The sequence below is a fragment of the Zalophus californianus genome, chromosome 6 (genome assembly GCF_009762305.2).
Source record: "Zalophus californianus isolate mZalCal1 chromosome 6, mZalCal1.pri.v2, whole genome shotgun sequence".
In the NCBI taxonomy this organism is placed as follows: Eukaryota; Metazoa; Chordata; class Mammalia; order Carnivora; family Otariidae; genus Zalophus; species Zalophus californianus.
In genome coordinates this window covers 24,239,845-24,264,033 of record NC_045600.1, presented here as the reverse complement: position 1 = coordinate 24,264,033, position 24,189 = coordinate 24,239,845, and the positions used below count along the sequence as shown (strand labels likewise).

Genomic DNA, 24,189 nt, shown 5'->3' with positions numbered 1-24,189 from the left:
TTAAGGAAGAATTAAAGGGGGAGGGGCTGAGGGGGAGGGAAGGGCACACTCGGCTCCCAGGGCTGTGGCATGAACAGTGGGGGCCACCTGAGAACAGACATGGTGCTGAGGGGCCTGGTGGGGCCGTGTGAGCTGCTCACCCCACTGGCAGTTTGGGGAATGATTTTTCTGCGGGGCTGGGCTTTGCACAGTGGCCCCCTTTCTCCTTAGAGTCGGTGGTCAGAGAGTTGGTGTGGGACTGAGCAATTTGGGGTTTAGCATTAGAGGCTGGGTCCAGCATTGGATTCCTGGTTTCCAGACATTAGAAAAAAAGTCATCAGCACCCTGATCTAATGAGAGCCCTGAGAGAGAGAGAGAGAGAGAGAGAGAGAGAGAGAGAGAGAGAGTATGAGTGTCCCCGTCGCCAGGTTTATAAGAGAGGCTGTTCCTCTCCTATAAACTCCAGCTCCTGCAAATCACCATCACAGGAATACATCTCCCCAGGGCCCCCACTGCTCTTCCATCTTTGCTGTGTGAACTGATGACTGGTGGTTTCATGTGAGGTCGAAAAGGAAACTGAGCTTCTTGGGAAGAGGCTGGTTTTAGGATTTGACCTGGGGCCTGGGAAGGAATACCATGTTAGAGGCAGCCGGGGGAGTGGAGGACCCCTTGTGCAGGGAGAGGGGAGCAGGACTGGTTCTAGGTGTCATCACCTGGCACAGAACCAGAGCCATGATGTGCCCTCCTGGTGCCAGGGCTTGGGGTTCGCACGTGACCCGTGTTCGCATGCCCAGTGCAACCGCTGTCCCGGTCCCCAGCCCTCTAGCCTCAACATCGCCCTGGGAAATGCAACAAAAGAATAAAAGAGACGTGTGCTGGGAGTGGTACTCTAATGCTCCGCATCAGGGGTTAGCAAGCTTCTTTCTGGTAGAGGCCTGGGTTAGGGTCCTAGCACTGCTGTGACAAATGAGCGCAAATTTAGTGGTTTCAGACAAGACACGTTTATTATCTTCCCATTCTGTGGATCAGAAAACCTAAAATTCAAGGGTTGGCTGGGCTGTGTTCCTTCTAGAGGCTTTCGGGGAGAATGTCTTGCCTTGTCCAGCTTCTAGAGCCCTCCTGTATTCCTCAGCGTGTGGCACCGTCCTCCATCGTCACAGCCAGCCATGTGGTATCTTTCAGTCTCTCTCTCTCGTTCTTTCACCTCACCTCCCTCTGTCATATCTGCTGCTCCGACTCCAGCCCTCTTGCCTCCCTTTTATAAGGCCCTGTGATTCCCTTGGGCTCCCTAGTACTCCAGGCTGCTCTCCCCATCTGGGGAGCCTTAACCTGATCACACCCTTGGGGATTGGGACATGGACATCTTTGAGGGCCTATTTCTCTGCCCACCATTGGGCCAGCTAGTAAATATTTGAGGTTTTGCGGGCCAGAGGGTCTCTGTCACAACTGCTTAGCTCTGCCGTGGCAACGTGGGAGCTGCCATGGACAATGTGTAATGAATGCACGTGCTGTGTCCCAGTGAAAGTTCATTCAGGGACACCGAAATTGAATTTCATATAGTTTTCAAATATCACAAAATGCTATTCTTTTTTTTTTTTTAAAAGATTTCATTTATTTGAGACAGAGAAAGAGAGAGCAAGGGGTGGGGAGGGGCAGAGGGAGAGGGAGAAGCAGACTCCCCGCCGAGCAGGGAGCCTGATGCGGGACTTGATCCCAGGACCCCGAGATCATGACCTGAGCTGAAGGAAGATGCTTAACCAACTGAGCCACCCAGGCATCCCCTTTTGGTTTTTTTCAAACATTTAAAAATGTAAAAAAAAACACAAAACATTCTTAGCTGGGGGGCTGTACAAAAACAGGCATGGGACTGGAGTTGGCCCAAGGGCCATCGCTTGCTGCCCCTGCTCTAGATGCGTAATATCCTTTAACACTTAGAACACCCTGGCAAAATGAGTATTGTTATCATCACTCCCATTTTGTAGAATGTTAGTGGCCCTAAGCACTTTGCCCAAGGCCACACGGTTGGATATTGGCAGGTAGGGCTGCTGACACCAGAGCTCACGTTCTTTACCCTCCCTTCACTTCGCTGGGGTCAGCCAGGCATGCATGTAATGTCCCCCAAATGTGGGTTTTCTCTTCTCGGTAGATCCTGAAGATCTGGGTTTGCCTCCTTTAAAAATCCCTGGGCACTGCTGCTGTCACATGCAAAGCGAATCCGGATAACTTCTTACTCAGGTGTTCTAGAAAGATCGCCAGGGCTTTGGTACCTGAGCTCTCTCCTTCGGGGCTCTGAGGCATAGGAACATAGCTTAGGCTCATTTGCTGTGTGGGCATTTTGCCACCTCCCAAACGCTGAGGAAGTCTATCCTGACAGGAAATGGTGCCACCGTAAGCAAGTCCCCCCTGTCTTATTTCCTCTCTTCCTTTATTTTTGGGTGTAGGAACTTCTGAAGGTTGTTGGAAAGAGGCCTTTGGAGTTTTACAGCTTTATGAGGGTGAGCCTATCAGGGTTTAGCAGTCCCAGGCCTTGCCAGAAATGTGTGTGTGCCACTGTGGCCGGGCTTTTCCCCCACCACGGGTGTGAGCTGCGGATGAGGACTCCTCCCCTGGGGGGAGGCCTGGGGGGGCCCAAGGCAGCCTGGATTTTGGGGTGGGAATTGTTGGCCATCTTCTTTCTGGCTCTCGCGTCGCTGTCTTACTCCCCTTGTGTATGGTTCACACAAGCCCTTCCCTCTGCCTAGATGGCTCCTCCTTCCTTCCTTCATCTAGTTAACTGGCTCCTCATTCTTCAGGTCTCAGTTCTTTGTCACCTCCTCCACGAAGCACTCCCTGACCAGCCTTTCTGAACACAGGCTCTTATGGTATCAGCTATCTCTCCCTTCATATCACATATCAGAATTGGCCATTTACTTTTACCTTTGATTACTTGATTAATTCCTGTCTTGCCACTGCGCTTCAAGTTCCAGTAGTGTCTCCACAGGGTGGTTGTACCTGATTTGGACCCAGTCCCCGTTGAGTCCCTGGTGACTAGCACAGTGCCTTGTTTATATTAGTCACTTAAGCATTTGATGGATGAATAAATGAATGACCTTTAGCGAATGTGTTTTCTATAAAGTGGGGGCAATTATGTCTCCTCTGTCTAACTTCAAGAGAAGGTTGAGAGCACATAAGAGCACTTGGAAGGCAACAAGCATTATGCAGCTATAAGAAAGTACCCTTGGTTGAGCGTTTAGTCCCTGTCGAGCAAAGATGTCCTGACGTCCCTTATACCAAACGAAGCTCAAGTTTAAAGAAGAGGTACTAAGTCCTCATGTGGGTAGGTTGCCGGTGAGGGCGTGGAGCTGTCTGCCTGATTCTTGGGACTGAGCTCCTGGCCCCACTGTCTCTCACTCATGTGATGGGGTGTAAGCACTTGGCTCGCGGACACCCCATGGCTCCGAGGACGGCTCACTGCTTCTATACTGTGATTACCCCACAGATACCTATGCGGGCCGGGCCCTGGCTTGTGGGGGGTCCTGGCTTCATACTGCACCTCATTCTGCACAATTTCTTCTATCCCAGAGATCTCTGTCACAGGCAGAGACAGAGACGTCACCCTGTGAGGCTGTACAAGTTATTAAGATGGGGAATGTTGAAAGATTAGATTTATGACAGCCAATGGTGGATTATGAAGAATAATTTATCAAATGTCAGTGCCTGCAGCCTACAATTTACAGAAGGTTTGCTTAAGCTGAGGAAATCTGATTGGACTGCCCCCACCCCCACCTCTAATGAGTGACAGATCTAATGGATGGCTTCCCAGGCTGGCCAACCGCACTGGGTGTTTATCTGCTTTTTATTAATCATTATTATCACAACATTTCCATAGAGTCCCTCCACCAGCAGCTCTCGAAGTGCCCAGCACTCGCGAGGCTCCCTCAGCTACCTTGAAGGAATAGTAGCCACCTCTGGGAGGTGTGTTAGCTACCCTGGATCATCTGGAAGGCCCAGCGTCCCCTCACCAGGAAGAGGATAGGGAAAATTGAACCTCATTCATTCATTAAGAAACATTTATTGAATACCAATTATGCATTAGGTGCCTTGGATACATTTTGAGCAAAAATGGAAGAAGTCTATCATTTAGAAGGGAAGAGGAAGGTTCAGCAAATGTAAGTCAAGGCAGGGTGCACCTGTGTTCATTCCTCTCCAGAAGGGCACCCTGAATTCTGAGGACGTACGCAGGGAGGCTTCTCTGAGGAGGTGACAGCTGCACTGTGATCTGAAGGAGGAGATGGGGCAGGATCAGACTCTGTGGCTTGTGTTAAGGATTTTGTCTCTGGGAAGCTGGTAAAGTGGTTTAAACAGAGAGAAGTGACATGATCAGCTTATGTTGGGAAGACTCACTTTAACTGCATGTGGAGGATGGATTGGAGGAGAAAGGTGGCTATTACTCCCTGGCAGAACAGAACTGAGAGCCTAGAATGGCTCACTCTGTCCAGTGCTGTCTTCGTTATACCACTCTGTCCTCTTCGTGGGGGCATTAGATCGGGCACCCAGTATTCCTGCCATATTTATTGGGGCTCTTTCATAGGCTCTATTCTAGGCCCTTTATGTGCGTTGTTTCGTATGATGACTCTATGAGGTCGGTATTAAAATTCCCATTTTACAGATGCGGAAGCTGAGGCACAAACGGGTCATGTAACTGACCGAGCCAGTGCAGCATGGAGCCAGAATTTGAGCCTGGGCAGTTTGACCCAGACCTTGCATTGGAATTACTAGGCCCCATTGCCTCTCAGGTCCCCCTGTCCTGGCCAGCTGGTGGGCATTCCCAGGGAACATGCCCGCGGCCTTAGGCTGTGACTGCTCCTGGCTTCTTCTCTGTCAGCTGCTGGTCACCGTTCTGTGGGAGGAAGGAAGCTCGGTCTGAACTGTGTTGCCCTTGGCAGAGCCAGGTGGATGATTATCCTATACCTGGGGGCTCTTAGCAAACTGGTAGGAGTTGAGCCTTGTGCCAGCCTCCTTGGGCAAATTTAGACAGCAACACTGTTTTGTAATTTCTGTGGTTGACCCTTGTCCAGAAAGACCTCAGGTTCTGCCGCTGGCCTGCTTCGTTCTTTCTTCCCAGCTAGGCAGCAGCAATAGCTAATGGCTCTGCAGAATGGATAGTTTGATCTTCCAGAACCCCAGAGAGAATGCAGATTCCATGTAAGACAGGGACTCTGTGTCCTCGAGCTATTATTTTCATTATTATTTGTATTATAATAAATTGCTCTGTGTGGGAAGCTGGAGGTGGGGGTATTCCCACCTTGAGGCAGGGCAGCTATTGAGTGGGGACAAAAAGACACTTGGATTCCTTGTCCTCTACCCCGGCCCCCCAGGGTCTACATCGTGATATCGGAGGTCCCCTCTTCTGACCTCGCCAGAAAGTCCCATTGGGGTTGGGTGAATTGGCACTAGGCAGGGGGCACTGTCTCCAGCAGGTCCTGCTGAAATGCAAGTATGTTTTCCAGAGGCTGTTGCCTTATTCTGTGGCCTGAGGTCTCCTCTTGGCCAGAGATGGTGTCTGTTTTGTTGGCCCATGTACCTAGTGTGGTTTCTGTCATGTGGCAGGCCTGCAGGTCAGTATTTGCTGATTGACTGACTCGAACTGAGGAATGGCAGATTGGTTTCATTTCCTATATTAACTCTGGTCAGTTGGTAGTGGCAGCCTGGAGCACCATGTGGAGAGACATTCTGAGGCATCGTCTGGGCCCACAGCAGAAATGAATGCTGGGATCGATTAGTGATGTCTGCCATGGGTGTGCATGGGGTGTACTTGTTAGCTGTTGCTGCACAGCAAATTACCCCCAAACAGCAAACATTTGATATGATACAGTTTCTTTGGGCCTGGAATTTGGGCGTGCCTTGCAGGGTGGTTCTGGCTCAGTCTCCGTGAGGGTATAGTCAGGGTGTTGGCAGGGCGCTGCAGTCATCTGAAGGCCTGAGTGGGGAAGGAGAATCTGCTTCCAGGATGGTTTACTGTGGCAGGAGGCCTTGGTTCCTTACCCCTGGACCTCTTCACGGGCTGCTTGAGTGTCCTCATGACATGGCCACTCACTGCTCCGGGAGCATGCTCTCCGGAACAGGACAGAAAGGTGTCACAGTGGCCTCTCAGAAGGCATGCACTAACTTCCTCCGTATGCTGTGGGTCATTAATCTAGCTCACACTCCGAGGTGGGCAGTAGGCTGCACCTCTCAAAGGGAGGAGTATTTAAGTACTTGTGGACACAGTTTAAAGCCACTGCAGGGGAGATGAGAGGGTATGTGCCACCTATTTGCTGTCAGTGTCAGATGTTACTTAGAAGGGGCGGGAATGACCCTGGACAGGCGGGATACAAACCAGGCATGTTTAAGCAGGGGCAAAGTGAGATAGTCGGCGGGGTGACGATGAGATGGAGGGGTGGTTGGGGCCGGTCCCGGGAAACGGTGCCAAGAGGAAGGAGTAGGTTTCCAGCAGAGGTGTATGGGAAGTGTTGGTGGGTTTTTTGCTCAAGGCAGACAGTCTGGGCTTTGCAGAGTCCCAGGGAGCTGGGGCTGTCTTGTCAGCTTCAGGCTGGGGGTGGGGAGTGGGGTGGGTTCACTCCAGCTACTCCATTTGTACAAGGACTTGTCCCTCTCCCCATCAGACTGTCATGGATGGCTGCGGGCACCAGGCCAGGCATGGGGAGAGGGGCATCTCTAGACCTCGAGAGCCAGATGTTGTTTGCTGCTGATGCCATGGTAACCTGCCCCAGGTGCCATGGGCCGTCTTCCCAGCTCCTAAGTGGGAACTGCCTGGCCTTGGCAGCTAGGCCTGGACTTGCCTGCTTTGAGGCCAGCTCCTGTCTCTTCATCTGCAGCCAGCCGGTTCTGGGTTTGTTAGATTGGTTGGCATTATCTTGCGTCAGTGATATTTGATGTAGTAAATCCAGAAGGGGTCTGACGTGCATGACACTGGGGACAGCAGGATGGAGTATTTGAAATCGGGCCATCTTGGAAAATCCAGGAGATCGCCCTTCCTGGGCCTGGTGAGGGGCCTGAGGCTGGCTGGCGGATGGAGAGACTTAGTGAAACTCCTCCCAGGAGTCATATTATGGCTTTTACAGAAGATCCTGACTTCCTGTTACCTTATTTTGGGTGAAATGAGGACCCTGGCCAGTGCTTGGCTGCCCCCAGTGTGGCCTTTTGGAAACATTGCCCAGAGAACTGGCTTTGTGGGAAGCTGTAGACTTAGCTTTCTGGAGCTTCTCTCTCTCTGCCCTGTACCTGGGTATAGAGTCACGTGCTCTCGGTTCCCTGGACCCCAGCTGATGCCAGCCTGCTGAAGTCTTAACCTGAGCCACGGGGGGGGGGGGGGGGGGGGTGACACATTTCTTCTTGACCTTCGGATGTTTTCTGCTCATAAAAAAACAAACACCACCTCCTGCTTTTAAACCGCCCCCCCCTAAAAACCAGATCATACAAAGCTGGAGAAGCTTTTTTCCTGATTATTTTTCCTTTTCTAGACATGGACATCGATGTATTTGAATCATGGGCCTACAGTAATTAAAAAGCACATAACTAGTCATTTTAAAATGCAGTTGTTTTACTTAATTGATTTTGCCTCCAGACCCAAAGGAAAAAAAGAGGAACGGGGGAAGGACAGGCTTAGAAGGGGAGACAGGTTTCTGCGAGTGACTGGAGGCAGCTAAGGGCCCTGCTTGAATCTAATTGCTGCCCATGCTGCAGTTTGTTTCTGCTGATGGCTTTCTGCTCAGAGGGCTGGGGGCCAGGGCCTCATGGGAGGGTGGCCTTGGTGTCAGCTGCACAGGGGGTATAATTCTGCTTTTGGGACAGGGTCTATTTTCCCTTACTATCTATCAGCGTAAAGTACTTCCACTGAGCACTTTGTATCAAGGTTCCATTTAGAGATACTTTATTCATATTTAATTACAGGCTGCAGCACCAATCTTTAATTACCTTTTTTATAAGCCAGCTAGGAACATTCACTAGCAATCAATTATTTTGTGTGTGTGTGTGTGTGTGTGTGTGTGTGTGTGTGTGTGTGTAAGCACAGGAGGGCGTGGGCGCGCGACTTGCTTCCTGATAGAGGGGAAAGCATGGCTGCAGGGGCCCTGGGGAGGTGGTGGGTGGCCAGGGGTGGGGTGGGGATCTGCCCAACAGGTTCCCTGTGTGGAGTGAGTGGTGCATTTCCCATGCCTCTCTTTGCTTCCACTGGTCAAGCTGGGGATTAGGGCAGGTCCTCACAGCTGGGCCTCGTTCAGAGTGCTGAGTTGGCACATGGGCTTGGGTGGTATCCTGAGCTCCAGACCCCCTGCCTCCCCTGGTGGGGACAGGGAATGGTGGGAGGTCCCCTTCTCAGTCCCTGGGGGTATGGTGGACCAGGCTTCCTCTTACCTGGGAGATTGAGAGATGCTTGCCTCGGCCCTTTCCTTCCTTCCCCTCTCCCCGGAGTGCTCCTGGCAGCAGTTCTTGCCACACAGCCCTAGTGATGCCATGTCACTCTTTAGTTGCAATGACTCTGCAACGTCCCTGCAATGACACTGGTTTGAAGTCTGGCTGTCCTTCTTAGGGAATGAGCCAATGTTACCAGGGAGCCATGTGGAGGCTTGGGGTGGGGAGTGGGGTCAAATGACCCCCAAGTCCCTTTGCAGTGGGCAGATGGGGTCATTCCAGCTGCCTGGGAGGAGAGGGTCTGAGTTCGCAGATCTGCCCCAGAAAGCATTCTCCTTGGTGCTCCTTCAGGAACAACCAGACGGTTTCTAAAGGCAGTTCTTGTTCATTTCATTATGTAATGGCTGGGAAATGGCTGGGAATGTTGCTGAAGTCTACCTCCCTTCTATTCCTGGATCCCTGTCCCAGCAAGAGGACACTGAGAGGAGGGGGGAGGGGAGGGAAGGGAACTGACACTTACTGAGCCTCTTGAGGGTGCTGGGCACCATGCCCATGTTTCTTTTTTCTAACCTAGATGGGGCCCAAGAACTACAGTCAGAGCCCCTTCAGTCCTGTGTGACAGAAAACAACTCAAACTGACTTAAGCAAAAAAGGGAAATATGGGGTGGGTATTCAGGCATGGCTAGATCAAGGGGCCCAACCATGGTGACCAAGATTCGCTCTCTCTGTCTCTTGGCTCTGCTTTCCTCTTTGTTGCTACTCTGGGACTCCTGGTAGCTCCAGGCTTCAGGTTCAATTTTTACCTTCAAGTTCAGCAGAGAGAAAGAATCTTTTCTCCCACAGTTCAAACAAAAGTGAAATACTTGAGTCTGATTGGATCACTTGGGTCACGTGTCCATCTCTGAACCAGTCAGCGTGACCCAGGGTATTCAGGGTTCTGATTGGCCAGACTGGGGTCTCACACCCACGCTGGTGTAATAGGTGGGGTCCACCTGGGTAAATCCCATACAAGACATGTGCTTTTACATTGGAGGCCTTTAGACTAGTAGGTGTGTGGGAGTAGGAAGGTCCAGCCATTTGAAAAGGAAGAAAGAGTTGATTCGGTTCCTCTCCAAGGGAGAGAATAGTGGATTCAGTCTTTCAACAAATACGTATTTGCCACCAACTAGTTCAGGTGCTATTCTTTTTTTTTTTTTTTTTTTAAGGTTTTATTTATTTGAGGGGGGAGAGAGAGAGAGAGAGGATGAGCAGGGAGAGCAGCAGAGGGAGAGGGAGAAGCAGACTCCCCACTGAGCAGGGAACCTGATGCGGGGCTGGATCCCAGGACCCCGAGATCATGACCTGAGCCTAAGGCAGACGCTTAACTAACTGAGCCACCCAGGTGTCCCTCTGGTGCTATTCTAAGCACAGGGAATTCAGCAGCTAACAAGACAGACAAAAATCTCTGCACATTTGAAGCTGATGTTCTAATGGGGTCTACAAGGATGGTGGTTCTTTCATTCTCCCAAGCCAAGCCCAAGTCTAGGATAAAGGGAGAGACCCAGGATGATTGACATGGGGAGAGTCTGGTCCTCAGGGAACCTCGAACCTAGGAGGGAGGGAAAAAGACAAGTATGTGGTTGGGGAAGGAGGGTGGGGGAGGTAGGCACTGGGAAGGGCACAAATAAAATACCCAGTGAAGAAGAAGGGAGACAGGGAAGCCAATCTATACCCATCTCCCGTGACAGAGAAGTGTGGGCCCCTCCCATGTTGCCTGGACCTTTGGCCTCCGAAGGATGCTGATGAATGGGATGGAGTTTAGTGAAAGCTACAAAATGATGACAGGACTGGAGGGAGTGATTTATGAGGGAGATTAGCAAGGTGCCAGTGCAGCCTAGCAAGCAGAGGGATGGGATGGTGGCCAAGGGTCATCTGACTGCTGAAGTCCAAGGGGAGGAGGGGGCTGAGGGGCAGGAGAGAGTGCCTGCTGCAGAAGCGGGGGTCAGGGGAAGCTGGGGCATGGACTGAATGGGCCTCAGCGTGAGAGCCTGGGGGATGTGAGAAGGAGGGCCATGGGACTAATCCTGCGTGTACACGTATATGTGTGTGTGTGTGTGTGTGTGTGTGTGTGTGTGTGTGTGTGTGTGTGTGTGTGTGAATGTCTGGATCTTCTAGGATTGGGAAGCTATACAGGACTTCAAGAAATGGAGGGAGTGAGAATTTCAGCCTTGGACATTTTTGCAAAAGGCTTTTGAGAGTCTCCTTCCCATCTGGTAGAATATTCGTGTCTGGACCATGTCGGTGTGATCACTCAAGTCAGAAAGACTTTTTTTCCTTCAGGAAAATTTGGTATGGCATTTCTAAGAGGGAAGGAGGGAAGGAAGAAGGGAAGAGAAGACAGAAGAGTAAGGAACACATATTCCATTTTGTAGAGAAAGGGCAAGGGATCTGCCCAAGGCCACCTTTGGGTGGCATTACAGGTGGGGACCAAAAGTGAGGCTGGGGTGTGCACCCCAGGGGTCTCTGCCAGGTGGTCAGGCCAAGGGTGGGCTGGGGGACCCGTGTTGAGCCTGCTGTTCAGGCAGGAACAAGAGATGGCTACTGGGTTTAGAACCTCCAAACTGGGGTCCCTTGAGCTCTCCCATGTTGGTGGGTTGGAATATCTGATCCCTGTATTGGGCTGCCTGGGGCCCAGGTTCTGTTAACTCTTGATCTCATGTGCATATGTAACAGCCCCAGGGGTGCAATGGTGCATAATTAAATGAGCAGATGGTCCTCAGTTCTGAACATTCTAGACAGCACTTCTTTGGCCTTGAATCGGAGGTGCTCAGGGCACCCAGGCATGCGTATGAGGACACACCCTCCATGTGTGTTTTCTCTCTCATTCCCTCCATATGCCTGCTGTGAATCTCCATGGCAGTAAAGAGCCCAGGCAAGGCATTGGGTTGGCGTACAACTGGTAGAGCAGAAAATCTATTGGGGGACATCAGGCAGCCCTGGCCCGGCCCATCCCCTCTCACTGAACTGAGTCATCTTAATTGCTCCATTCTCTCTCCACTCTTTGACAGATTCAGGATTTGTTTGTGAGCTTTGATGACACCCCTCTGGGGGCCGCCTCCCTGGCCCAGGTCCACAAGGCGGTGCTGCGTGATGGGCGGACAGTGGCCGTGAAGGTCCAGCATCCAAAGGTGCAGGCTCAGAGCTCAAAGGACATTCTCCTGATGGAGGTGAGAGCCTGCCCCTTCCTTGGTCCTCATTTTATATTTCTCTGGAAACTAGGTGGCTTTGGTGACACTGGTTCAAGGCAGCTGGGTGGAGTGTGACCCTTTGAACAGCAGGGTGGGAGAGGAAAGCTTGAGACCATGACAAAGGAGGCATCATGACAGTGCTGTGACTGGGGGACCCATGGCTGGGTTGGTCAGTTCGTCTTTATTTGTTCCTAGGAACTATCTGGGGATGGTCTCAGAACACGATGAACAGCTGCTGGGGCCAATGAGACCTCAGGTGGATGTTGAAGAAATGAGATGAACTAAAAGTGATTTCCTTGGGGGCAGAAAAGTTACATCTTACTTTGTTAAATGATAACAAAAGGGAGCATGTGGTCAACCACGGGATGTAAAAATGACAGGATCACATAGAAATATTTACGCAGATTCCATGTTTGCTTATCTCCTGTTCTGAGTGAACAAGTTTGTCTACCTAAAAATGTTCCTGGGAAAAGCCCCGGTGGAGACAGTGTCTCTGGACTTCTCTAGCTCTGTCGCTGGAGTGAGGGAGGGTGAGCTGCGCGCTGGCTGGGCGGTGGTCAGCACCCGGCCCAGGAGGGCAGGCATTTAACGTGCCAGCGTGTCCCGCCCCTTCTCTGCAGGCTGCCTTCCCCTGTTCTCTTTCCCCATTCTGGACTCGGTCTGTTTCCTCAGCTCACCCTGAGTAAGCTTTGCACACGCATGGAAGGTCTCTTTTGCACTAAGCACTAGATGGGTGCTGGGGACACAGGAGTGAGGGAGCTTCATCTTCCTCCCCGGGGGGGTTTCCCTGTTTAGTGGAAGGGCAGGTCTGGACATGAACAGTCACAGTGTGGGGATGTGAGCTCTGCCAAAGGGGGTTTGCCTGGTGCCCTCAGCCCTGTCTGGTCTGTTGGGGGCGGGGCTTCACGGAGGGCCCGGTGAGACAGCGGGGCAGGGGAAGGATAGCTGAGCCTGTGTGAAGACCCAGTCTTAGAGCAACAGGGTGGGCTTGGAGAAGAACTTGAGCTGGTTCAGGTGGTACGGCTGGGAGTGGTTGCAGATGGGGCTGGGAAGGTAGGCAGGACAACATGGAGGGCCTGATCTTCCAGGCTAAGGCATAGAACAGTATACACAGCAAATATAGATCATCTGTGGAACTGAGCAGATCCGATTCTCTCCTGTAGTCAGTGGGGAACCATTTAAGAATTTTAAATCGGGAATGTCGAGATCAGATGTACATTAGAAACAAAAGTCTATCGGCAGTCTGTAGGATGTACTGGAAGGCAGAAAGACTGTAGCCAGGGAGACTAATGGAGGGGCTGCTGCACTGGTCTGAGCCAAAAATAATGATGTGACCCAGGGCAGTGTAGTGGGAGTTGAAGAGGAGGGATGGGCTCGAGGGGCAGAGTCATCAGGACTTTGTGAGCAGCTTTCCATGGGGTGGAGGCAAATACTGGTAGGAATGAATGGGAGGAGAATAAAACAAATTGTAGGTTTCCAGCTTAAATGATTAAATTTGGGTGCCTTTAACCAGTGTATCAATCAGGGTCCAGTTGGGAAGAAATAAAATTACGCTAGGTATTAACAACAGAGGGAATTTAAAAGAGAAAATGGGGCTCCCAGGGGATGAAATTGCAGAGAGGCCAAATGGGACGGCGAGACAGTTACCAACGGCCGAAGCCACTGCCACCCTCAAGGTGGAGGGATGAGGAGAAGAGGTGGTTCTCTGGAGCCCGGGAGCTGAGGTCACCTGGTAGAGCTGGCCCAGGGCGGGCTGGTCCTTTGGGAGGTGGATCACACAGCCTCAGGGCCCATCACCTGGGAGGTGGAGCCGTGGATGCTGTTTGAGGTGGCAGGTTTCCACCTCCTTCTCTCCCCCAGTGTTCCACCAGTGTTGCCCATGGGCCAAGCCTAGATGGAAAATGCAGTTCCTTATGAGAGCAGTGGGGTCAGGATGATCTCCGAGCTGGGTGCAATGGGTGGTAGAACCACCAGGAGAGCTCAGATACTGCCGTCAGGAGATTTGGATTGGGATTGCTCTGCTGGTCTGCATTCGGGCTGCGACTACAGATGTGGGATTTAGTAGCAAGGGGCCTCATGGTAGGCAGGTGAATCTGGGGGAGTAGTTGAGGTCACTTGGAAGGATGGAGCGAAGAGAAAAGGAGAGGACAAGGGGAGAGCTGGGAGGAATACCGCCATCGAGGGAGTACGCCCAGGAAGTTAAGCTCCTGGAGGAACGGAGAAGGCATGGCCAGAGAGACTGGAGGAGAAGCGGAACTGAGCAGTGCTGCTATATTCCGTGGAAATAATTTCAAGAAGAGAGATAGAGAAGAGAGCAGCTTAAAACAGCAGGCATGTGTTTTGCTCATGAATCTGCAATCTGGGCAGGGCTTGGTGGAGAGACTCACGAGTTCCGAGTGGTGCCGGCTGGGTGGTCTCACAGAACCAGAAGATCCACTTCCAGGTGGCTCACTCACATGGCTGGCAGCCCAGCTGGGGCTGGGGACAGGGCCTTGGGTCCTTCCAGGTGGCCTCTCCACAGCTGTTGGGGCTTCCTCACAGCGTGGCGGCTGGGTTCCGAGAGTGAGTGTCCCATGAGAATCAGGTGGAAAGCACATGACCGTTGTATGACCTAGCCTTGGCAGGCACATAGCACTACTTTGTCCTTACTCTGCTGGTAAGAACAAGAGTCACAGAGGCTCCCTTAGTTTAAAGGGTTGGGGAATACTCTACTTCTTGATGGGGGCATGACCAGGTTCTAGAAGAGCATCAGAATGGGAGGTATTGTTGCAGCCGTTTGGGAAAAGACAGTCTGCCAGAACTACTCAGTGTTGTCAAATGGGAGATAAAATTAGGAAAGCTCGGGAAAAGGCCTCTCAGATTTGGTGATTGAGAGTCTTTGGGGTGAGCAAGGAGAATGGGATGAGGGGCTGGGGGTAAACTGAGGCCCCAGGGAGTGGAGATGGTTGTCACTCAGGTCACAGTGGGGAGGGTCCTATGGTACTTAGAACAAAGCACACGATTAGAGGCGGGGACTGGAGCAGGCTGTCACTAATGGGGAGGGTGTCCATGGAGTGGGGGGGGGGCGCTGAGATCCAGGAGAGAGAAGTAACTGACAGGTGTGGTCCTGGGGGAGACTCCAGGGATCAGGCTGTAAGGACCTGGGTGGAAGTATTAGCCTCGGTCAGCCTTTGTTCGGAGCCCAGAGGAAGGTGGTGAGGCTGCACACAGATGAGGGGGCAGAAGGGGATGGCGGAGGGAAAGTGGCAGCTGAGTTGTACCAGCCTGATAGCCCTATTTTTTTCACTGCAGTAGGAGGCAAGACCATCTGCTGAGAATGAGGGGGTAGGAGGTGGCATTGGAGGCCGGGGATGGGGGTGAAGGTTTGGAATAGCTGCTCTGTGTGATGGAAAGGGAGCTGACCAGGGCTCGGGAGCAGGGTTCCTGAGTGGCACCGGGCTTCCATCTGGAAACCCGAGTTTTCTGGAGCACCTGTCAGTGGCTACGCAACAGCCATGGTTGGGAGTGAACTGGGAGTGAATTGGGAGTCTCGGAGCATCCCTGGGTGTCCTGAGACCTGGCAGCCACTCCTGTGTCAGGGAGGAACCTGCCTCTCCCCAGCAGTGCCATCAGGACCCACTTGGGCTGGAAGGACAGCTGACACCGTTTCTCTACGCAGAGCCTCGCTGACTCCCTAAGTGATGGCTGCCGGCAGGTCAATAGCAATAATAGCGCTAATAAAGATTTGGCGTCTTACTCCTGGAGATAAGCATCGGATGGTTTCCTTGGGAAGTACGGCCTGGCAGCCGAGTGCGGAGTACAGAGGGGCTCGTGAACAGTGCCTGAGGCCGAGGTCACCACCTCCGTGCACCGTCAGCCTTAACAGCATCACCGATGGTGCTGCCTTGTCGCTGGGCTTGGTCTCCGGTGGAGAACATCCTCCCTGGCTTAGCCTTCTCTGTAAAACGAAGATAGAGCCTAACTGGAAAGCTCATTTCGTTTGATATTTGAAATGAGTCTTACAATTTTGTTCCTGAGTTCTGACCTGGAATAGTACCTTGGGTTTAGGAATGCAAACCCCAGAGAGGTTCTTGTGTGTGTTAGTGGGAGAAGAGTGATTTCAAGGGGGGCATTAGGGCCACCTTAGCCACCAGCAGCTTGGAGACAGGGTGAGGAAAAGCGTAGCTTTCTGGTGCTTCCTTTTATGACATCTCCAGGTACTTTGCATCCTCATGCCTCACTCCCACTGCCCGCTGTTGTCCCTCTTTCTTCTCCAACTCTGTGATGCCCCCCAGCATTGTCTTGAGAGGAAGATAATCTGACTAGAGTAATTCATACTAAGGAGAGAGTGACTCATAGGTGTAACCTTTGAATATTTGCAGTTGAAGAGGTGAGCTGCTAAATTCAAATACATATCTGCTGTAAAGACAGGTCTGGGGGTGAGGCTTTTGAGAGTGAGGAGGTGGGGGACTGCTGCTGGTTCTATCGGTTAAGATGCTTTAGGCTGCAGGTACCAGAAAAATCCAACTAAAAGCACGGTAAATAATAGTAACCTATATTAAGTCACATTTTAAGACACCTAGAAGTAGTGTTGACTGTTCCAAGGTTGACTGATCCAGCACTTCACTGTGGTTTCTAGGGACCCAGATTCCTTTTGTCTTCTACTCTGGCTTGCCCTTCTGGGTAGTGCTCCTCATGGAACCAAAACAGCTGCGGCAGTTCCTGCTGTGACAGGTAGATGACATCCAGTGCCAAAGAGGGCCTGTTTCTTCCCTCATATTCCTTATCAAAAAGGAGCCCCTCAATAGCATTTCCTTCATTTCTCATTGGCCAAAAGTAGGCCACATGCCCACGTCTAAATCAGTCTCGGTGAGAGACATGAGACTGATCATGATTCACCTTCTTAGGTTAAGGCCTGCCTTCCTCGAAGGACACGAAAGATGCACAGAATTGGGGTTTTGTTAGCCAGGAAGGTGAGGGAAATGGCTTTTGGGTTGGCACCTACTAGCACATGCCACCTTCGTGTTTTGTGTCTCCTGTGCACCTGGCGCTCCTCTTGGGGCAGGGGACAGTCTCTTGGATGGACTGTTGAATGATGGCAGGAGGGTGGGAGCCAAGTTTCGGTAAATGGTGTTTGATGCACCTGACGGTGTTGGTGACTTTGCACAAAAGAGAAAGGCACAGCCAAGGGTGTTTTTCAGCTTTGTCATTATCACCTGATATTGTCCTTTAATAGTTGGGGCAACTCTACTTCTAGATGCATGGCCAGTGACTCTTATTGATTTGAGTAGCTGTCCAGAGCCAGACTAATTGGGCCCAGAGATTGGAACAATGATTCAGCAGGAAGGGGTGAACTGACAAGGCAGAGTCTGTTCGTCTGCTGGCGGGCTGGCTTTGCCCCAGCTCTTGCCCACAGTAGCAGGGAGCTCAGCCGGCTAGACCTCACTGTTGTTCTCACTGTCAGAGAGCACGGCAGGACTCAGAGGGCCTGCGAGCTGGTGGGAAAGCCATAATCCCCAGCTCCCAGTAGCACCACCCTGTATCACTCCCTGTTATCTCGTAAGCTTCTGGAATTGATGATGAATACTCCCTTGCTCTGTCAACCCCTAAAGCATCTAACTCCTGCTCTCCATGTACCACCTGTCCCCAGGGCACTCTCCCACACGGGGGTGGGACTCTGGTCTGAGCACCAGAATCGAATCCGCTGTTTGATACCATCTGGCCCATGCCAAGGGTCTCTAAAAATAAAGACCTGTGATGGTCATGTCGTTGACGTTTTTTGAACAACATTTTTAGTGCACGCTTGTCTGTCATCTTGTTTCTTTTCTGAATGTGTTGATTGAACAGTGGGTGGCTAGGTAATGTTTGTGTTGGCACAGACTCCAACAGCTGATTTTATTTTCTAAAATACATTAAAAAACCCCAGAGATGTAGACTATCCCATGGAAGCTTCTCTCCACCCTATAATTCTGTTTTGTAAAAAGTGTGCACTTTAATAACTTATCGGAACAAAGATAAACCCCACGAATGGCAAGCTATTTACATCACTCTGAATTGATTTTTGATCCTTGTCGAACATCCATTTTTACCAGTTCGGATCCGTGCAGGCGTTCTATTTAGCATGCTGTTTTCCCAGAGAGCATTATTTCTTTTATAAGATATAATAACTTAATAATAGTCAGTCTTATTTCGGTTGCAGTTTTAACAGTCCACAACGGTTTTTTTTTACACCTTATCTCACACTTCCTATTGTATTATTCTGTGTTGCATTGCATGAGTCAGGGCTGTGTAAAGAAAGGAGTGAAAAAACCCTGGGTCCAAGTCCCGCATTTGAAATGACAAGCTGTGACCTTGAGAAATGCTTTAACCTCCAGGAACCAGTTTCTTTTTCTGTAAAATGGGCAAGAAGAAGATTAAATGAGAGCCTGTTTATAAAGTGCCTCATAGCACAGTGCCTGGTATGGGGTAGGTACTACTAATAACAATTTCCTTTTTTTTTTTTTTGTTATTATGAATAGCAGTCACTAGTTTCCAAACTTTTATGTGACTTTTTTCCATTATATTTCTGTGTGGCTCACAATTGATTTTTCCTCCTGTGAGCCAATGACCCTATAGGAAAATAATTTCATTGTTCTACCTTGAAGGAAATGTTAATTGTTGAACATACCTTGATTGACTCATAAGGTTTCACATCACGTAGAAAATTCTCAGGCATTCCAAAACTGTGGTCACTGAAAATTCAGAGGTAATCCCTTTCCCCACTGAAACCTCAGAAATAGAAAAACTTAATTTATTTGAGTAAGACACATGTGAACATATAATCATCTCCAGGGAGAAGACTAACCCTTTGAAATGTTCATTTATTCACTCATTTATTCACTCAGTTATTCACGTGAATATTCAGTAAACATCTGCTGAATATAGAGTACGTGCTAGGCACTGGTGGAAACATTGGCTGTTGGAAGAATTTTATGGAGAAGATACATTTTGGGAGAAAAATCAAAAAGCCAAATTGATAACAACACCTGTTTTATTTTAGTTGACTGCAGCTGTTGTCAAAAAGGAAAAACTTAAATGAATCTACTTAGGGCAGGCTTTTAGAAAGGGAATTGGATGAAAACAGAAGGTGAAACAGTTTTGTTTTATTCTTCTCAGCCAAGAAAAGTCTCTAATGGCAGCAACCCAAACCATTTTAGATTTGGACCAGATGACTCCTAACCTGACCCATTTCCCTCCCCCCGCCCTTGAAGTTCAAGGGGTTGGTAACCCCCCCTGAATTATGTACAAGATTATGTGAGTATGTACATTTTCTGGGCTTCATAGCTGGCATCAAATTTTCAAATTGGTAGACTTCCTATAAAAGGGGAGGGTATCCTTTTATAAAGCGGTGAACCACTGACGTCCATTCCAACAGACCCTCTCATCACATATTAACCAAGGGAGTGACTCAGCCACTACCCACACAGTGCTTTAGAAACCAGCTTTATGAGTACTGTAAAGTTTTTTGGGTTATGAATTGGTTTACGAATTAGTTATTAGCAATTAATCAAATCTTTGCTTTTATGATTAATGACATTAGGTATTAATAATAACCAATAGTACTAGTAATGACTAATTGTATAATTGATTAGTAACAGAAAAATCTGTAAAGTCCCTTTCAAATGCTGTTTGGATAGCAATGATATTTCACAAATAACAGTGACCATATATTAAACCATGAGGATTTATCATTTGGCCAGAAGCCTCATCCCCGGGTAGAGACCCCACTAGGGTACATGTGGCTCCCTGTGTACGCCCACGTTGGCCCTGGGTAATTACCTAGGAGGGAGTCAGGAATTTTTTTTTTTTTTTTTAGATTTTATTTTTTTATTTATTTGACAGAGAGCGAGAGAGGAAACACAAGCAGGGGGTGTGGGAGAGGGAGAAGTAGGCTTCCTGCTGAGCAGGGAGCCCGATGCAGGGCTCGGTCCCAAGACCCCGGGATCATGACCTGAGCCGAAGGCAGACGCTTAACTACTGAGCCACCCAGATGCCTCAAGGGAGTCAGGAATTCTTGATTGAATGAATGACTGAGCCTTACTGTGGTTCCTTCCCTTGTCCCTCCTGGGTGAGAACCTCTAGGATCGAGGCTGGAGCAAAACGTCCAAGAGGTTTCTCCCTGAACTTGGGAGCCCAGAGAATAGAATTCAGGTGTTTTCAGATGTCAGCTGTGCACTTGGCCCTGGCCCCTGTGAGTGCGTCTGTTTCCCCATGCACCAGCTCTGCCTCCCCTTTGGTGGCAGCTGAGGGCCGTCTGAGGGCATGGTGATGAGACGCGATGCCTTGGGGGCCGTTGGTCCCCACTGCCTGGGCCTGACACATGCCGTCGGGCCTTGCTGTTGCCACCTCTCCCGCCTAGCTTTGTGTGACTCAAACAGAAACAAAACATAAACTAAATCAATTATCATAAGGTCACAGGTCTAGCCCATGAAAGACTAGACAAGACTTAAAAGAAATTAGACTGCAGCCGAATGTAATTAAAAAGGGTTTTGATAGGAATTGAGTATAATAATCTTGTGTGACGATTCCTTTAGAATGGCATCTGGTACATCGTCTAGGACACAGGGTTTAAAGACAAAGCCGTAAATGCCTTGTAGTTAATGGCCCTGCTTTAGATCTCTTTCTTTTGTATTGCATGTGCCTATCACAGTGCTGGGCATCATACAGGCCAGGGCAAAAGGAAGCTTAAGATGAGGTTCATAGCTGGAGCTCAGTGAGTCCTTCTGGGTAGATGGGATGGCATCTTAGTCTGGTCAGGCTGCTATAACAAAATGCCATAGACTGGGTGGATGGCTTAAATAAAAGACATTTAGGGGCACCTGGGTGGCTCAGTTGGTTAAGGGTTCGACTTTTGATTTCGGCTCAGGTTATGATCTCAGAGTTGTGAGATCGAGCCCCGTGTTGGGCTCCTCGCTGGGCAAGGAGCCTGCTTAAGATTTTCCCTCTTTCTCTGCCCCTCCCCCTCCACTCACACCTGCTCTCACACTCTCTCTTAAAAACAAAAACAAAAACAGATGTTTATTTTTTGTAGTTCTGGAGGCTGAAAGTCCAAGATCAAGGTGCTGGCCAATTCAGTTCCTGGTGAGGACTTTGTGCCTTGAAAAGATCTACCTTCCCTGTGTGCCCCTATGTGGAAGAGAGAGCTCTGTCTCTTCCTCTTCTTGTCAGGACGTGAAAACCATCATAGGGTCCCCACCTTCATGACTTCATTGAAACCTAGTTACCTCCCCAAGGCCCCATCTCCAAACACCATCACCCTGGGGATTAGGGCTTCAGCATTGAATTTGGGGGGATACAAACATTCAGTCCACAACAGATGGGGTAAGTTTTTGGTACCAATGGGCCCATGGTTTTTTAATTCTTTTTTTTTAATAAATCTTTTTTTAAAAAATATTTATTTGAGAGAGACAGAGATAGTGAGAGAGAGCACGAGTGGGAAGGAGAGGGAGAAGCAGACTCCCTGAGTTTGCTGAGCAGGGAGCCCGATGCGGAGCTCGATTCCAGGACCCTGGGATCATGACTGAGCCAAAGGCAGACGCTTAACTGACTGAGCCACCCAGGCACCCCAGGGTTTTTTAATTCTTGTCATTGCTGTCTGGCATAACCAGGGAATGGAGATGGGCATTCTTGGAGAACTGGGACTATAATCCATATCAAGAATTTCTGGTAGGATTGGTCACTTTGAACACTGAAAGGAGGGCTTAAAGTAGAACAGGAGAGTTCCTTTCTGTGTTTCTCTTGGGAAATGCATCTCCCATGTTCCTGGCCTCACCCTCGTCACCTATTGCAGAGCCATCATCCACAAACATTCCAGATTCTCTCGAATCCAGAGCCCCAGTGTGGGGCAGCCTCAGAACTGAGTCCCAGCCCATGGTGGGGGTCATGGCATGCTCTGCAGATGCCACTGGGCTCCTTTTCTCTGCCAGGAACGTTTAATTTCACATCATTAAACTGATAAATGCCTGTAAGTCTACTAAAATCCCGCTTTCCATCATGTCCTCACTCAAGAATCCATAATGTGGCCAAATTGCCAGAAACCTGAGCTTTTTATCCCAGTGGTCACTTCCCTTATCTCTTACTCCTCCTATCTAATCCAACCTTGTTTTCTTATTCCAATGTGCTTTTTATCAAGCAATATTTTAGACATGCGAAAAGTATAGAAAACAACATTATAAATGCCCAGGTACCAACCCCTCAGCTTAAGAAATGAACAGAATGCCATACAGTTGCAGCACCCTCCCTGCCCTTTGTAAACCGGACCATGAGGAGCAAGTCTGGGTGCAGCCAAGGCAGCAGGCGGCAAGTGAGCAAGAGCAAGGGTTTGGGGGCTGGGTGGATTCAAGTGGAATTCTGTCTCTGTGCTTCCTTGCTGGGCAAATTTGGGACAGTCATATAACCTCTCAGAGCCTTGACTTCCTCATCTGTAAAATGAGGGATAAGGGTATACTGCAGACCTCCCAGAGTTGTGAAGACTGAGTGGAATAATAATGTAAGGGCTTGGCCCAGCACTGGGCACGCGGGGAGTGCTTGGCATATGGGGGTTCTTACTGCTGGCAGCTCTTGGGCTCTTCTCATCTTGGATTTGAACTACAGGGATAGGCCCCCGGGAGCAGGGAGGCCTTGCTTCAGGTGAGGCCTAGGGACTTGTCAATGCCCAGACCCAGGCAGGAGGGCAGGGAACGGAGCTCCTGTGGTGCGTGCTATGGGCTGACTGATGGGATGTTCGGTGGATTTCAGGTGCTTGTCCTGGCTGTGAAGCAGCTGTTTCCAGAGTTTGAGTTCATGTGGCTGGTGGATGAAGCCAAGAAGAACCTGCCTTTGGAGCTGGATTTCCTCAATGAAGGGAGGAATGCTGAGAAAGTGGCCCAAATGCTCAAACACTTTGACTTCTTAAAGGTAGGAGGGGCAGGGCAATGGGGGGCATGGTGGTCTGGTGAGAGAGTGCAGGGGAAGACTGGTCCCTGCCCTGAACATCCCCCGTTTGCAGGACATGAGTGGGGATGCCTCCTTCCCGAGTCTTCTTTCTGAGCCTGAATGATTTGTCCCTAGTGTTGCACGTTAAAGCTCTTGAGGGCAACGTTACAAAGATATACCAAGTGTGATTGTTGACCTATCAGCCAAACAGATGTTTATTGAATAATCTGTAATTCTAAGACACCGAGTGCTACCCAAGGGCCACTAAGCTGTGGTCTCTGCCTCTGTGAAGCACGGGATGAGGACTTTAATGATGATGGTAGTTAATGCTACCATGCTCTGGCGCTGTTCTAACACTATACATTTATTACCTTGTTTAATATACAGTCAGTTCTCTTAAAATGCAACGTATGTGTTCCTAGAAACCTCCATAGTAGGCAGACTCACACAACAGAAACCACAGGGCTTATGGGGAAAATAGGGCTAGGCTTACCACAGTGCCAACAGACACATGACAAGATGCTCAGCCTCACTCATTTTCAGGGGAATGCAAACCAAAACCACAGTGAGATATCACCTACATTTGTCAGAATGGCTAGAATCAAAAAGACAAGAAGTAACAAGGGTTGGCCAGGATGCGGAGAAAAAGGAACCCTTGTGCCCATTTAGTAGGAATGTACATTGGTGCAGCCGCTGTCAGAAAGAGCAAGCAGGTTCCTCAAAAAACTGAAAACAGAACTAACATATGATCCATATAGATGCAGCCTTGTGTTTATTACTGCATTATTTACAATAGCCAAGATGTGGAAGCAACCCAAGTGTCCATCCACAGATGAATGGGCAAAGAAGATGTGATATATACACAATGGAATATTACTCAGCTATGAAAAAGAATGAGCTCTTGCCATTTGCGACCACATGGATGGAGGGCGTGTAGTGCTAAGTGAAATAAATTGGACAGAGAAAGGCATATTGCCATATGATCTCACTCGTATATGGAATTTAAGAAACAAAAGAGATGAACAAACAAAAAAGACAAACAAAAAAGTGGACCTAAATACAGAGAACAAATTGGTGGTTGCCGGAGGGGAGGTGGATGGAGGGATGGGTGAAATAAATGGGATTAGGAGTCCACTTACTGTGATGAGCACTGAGTAATGTATACAATTGTTGAATCATCCCCCTGTAAGTAGTGTAACACTGTTCATTATACTTCAGTAGAAAATAAAATAACGAAAAGAGACAATTCACAAAAGAGAAAATGCAACTTTAAAACAGTGTTACCCCTGAGGCACTGGTGGGAATAATAAAAATGAAAAAATAAAAGAAGGTGGGAATCTACTAGAAATAGCATAGTTTTATGCATGTTAAATGGCTAAGAAGTACGTAAGACCACAGAGCACATGGCCCTCTATCATGACATCTGCTTGTGAAGGTGGGCATCAACAGTTGCCGCTTGTGAATTATTGTGAGGTGGTGGAAGGCCGGTCATCTGGAACTGGACGAAAGTTGTGACGCCGGATCTGCATGGGCGGGACTCATGACACCTGTGGTGATGCTGGGGTATGTGTGTTTTGTGTATGCCCGTGTCGTGCAGTCTGGCGGGAAGCAGTTTCCTGCATTCACATGGTGCTTCTGGGGGAGGATAGCCCACATGAGC

General features: G+C 49.6%; 1 protein-coding gene across 9 annotated transcripts in view; it reads left to right on the top strand.

Annotated features, from left to right (window-relative positions):
- Nucleotides 1–24,189, top strand: part of ADCK1 (aarF domain containing kinase 1) — a 181,024-nt gene that overhangs the window by 94,319 nt on the left and 62,516 nt on the right. For 8 of the 9 annotated variants that reach the window (XR_003515977.2, XR_003515976.2, XM_027572205.2 and 5 more), the window contains exons 5-6: nt 11,418–11,576; nt 22,353–22,511. Coding sequence is in view for 7 of the 9 variants with exons in the window: in XM_027572205.2 (XP_027428006.1) it covers nt 11,418–11,576; nt 22,353–22,511 (318 nt within the window). In the remaining 2 variants the exon portion in view is untranslated. The remainder of the gene's footprint in view (nt 1–11,417; nt 11,577–22,352; nt 22,512–24,189) is intronic. The other variant, XM_027572206.2, reaches the window with a different exon arrangement.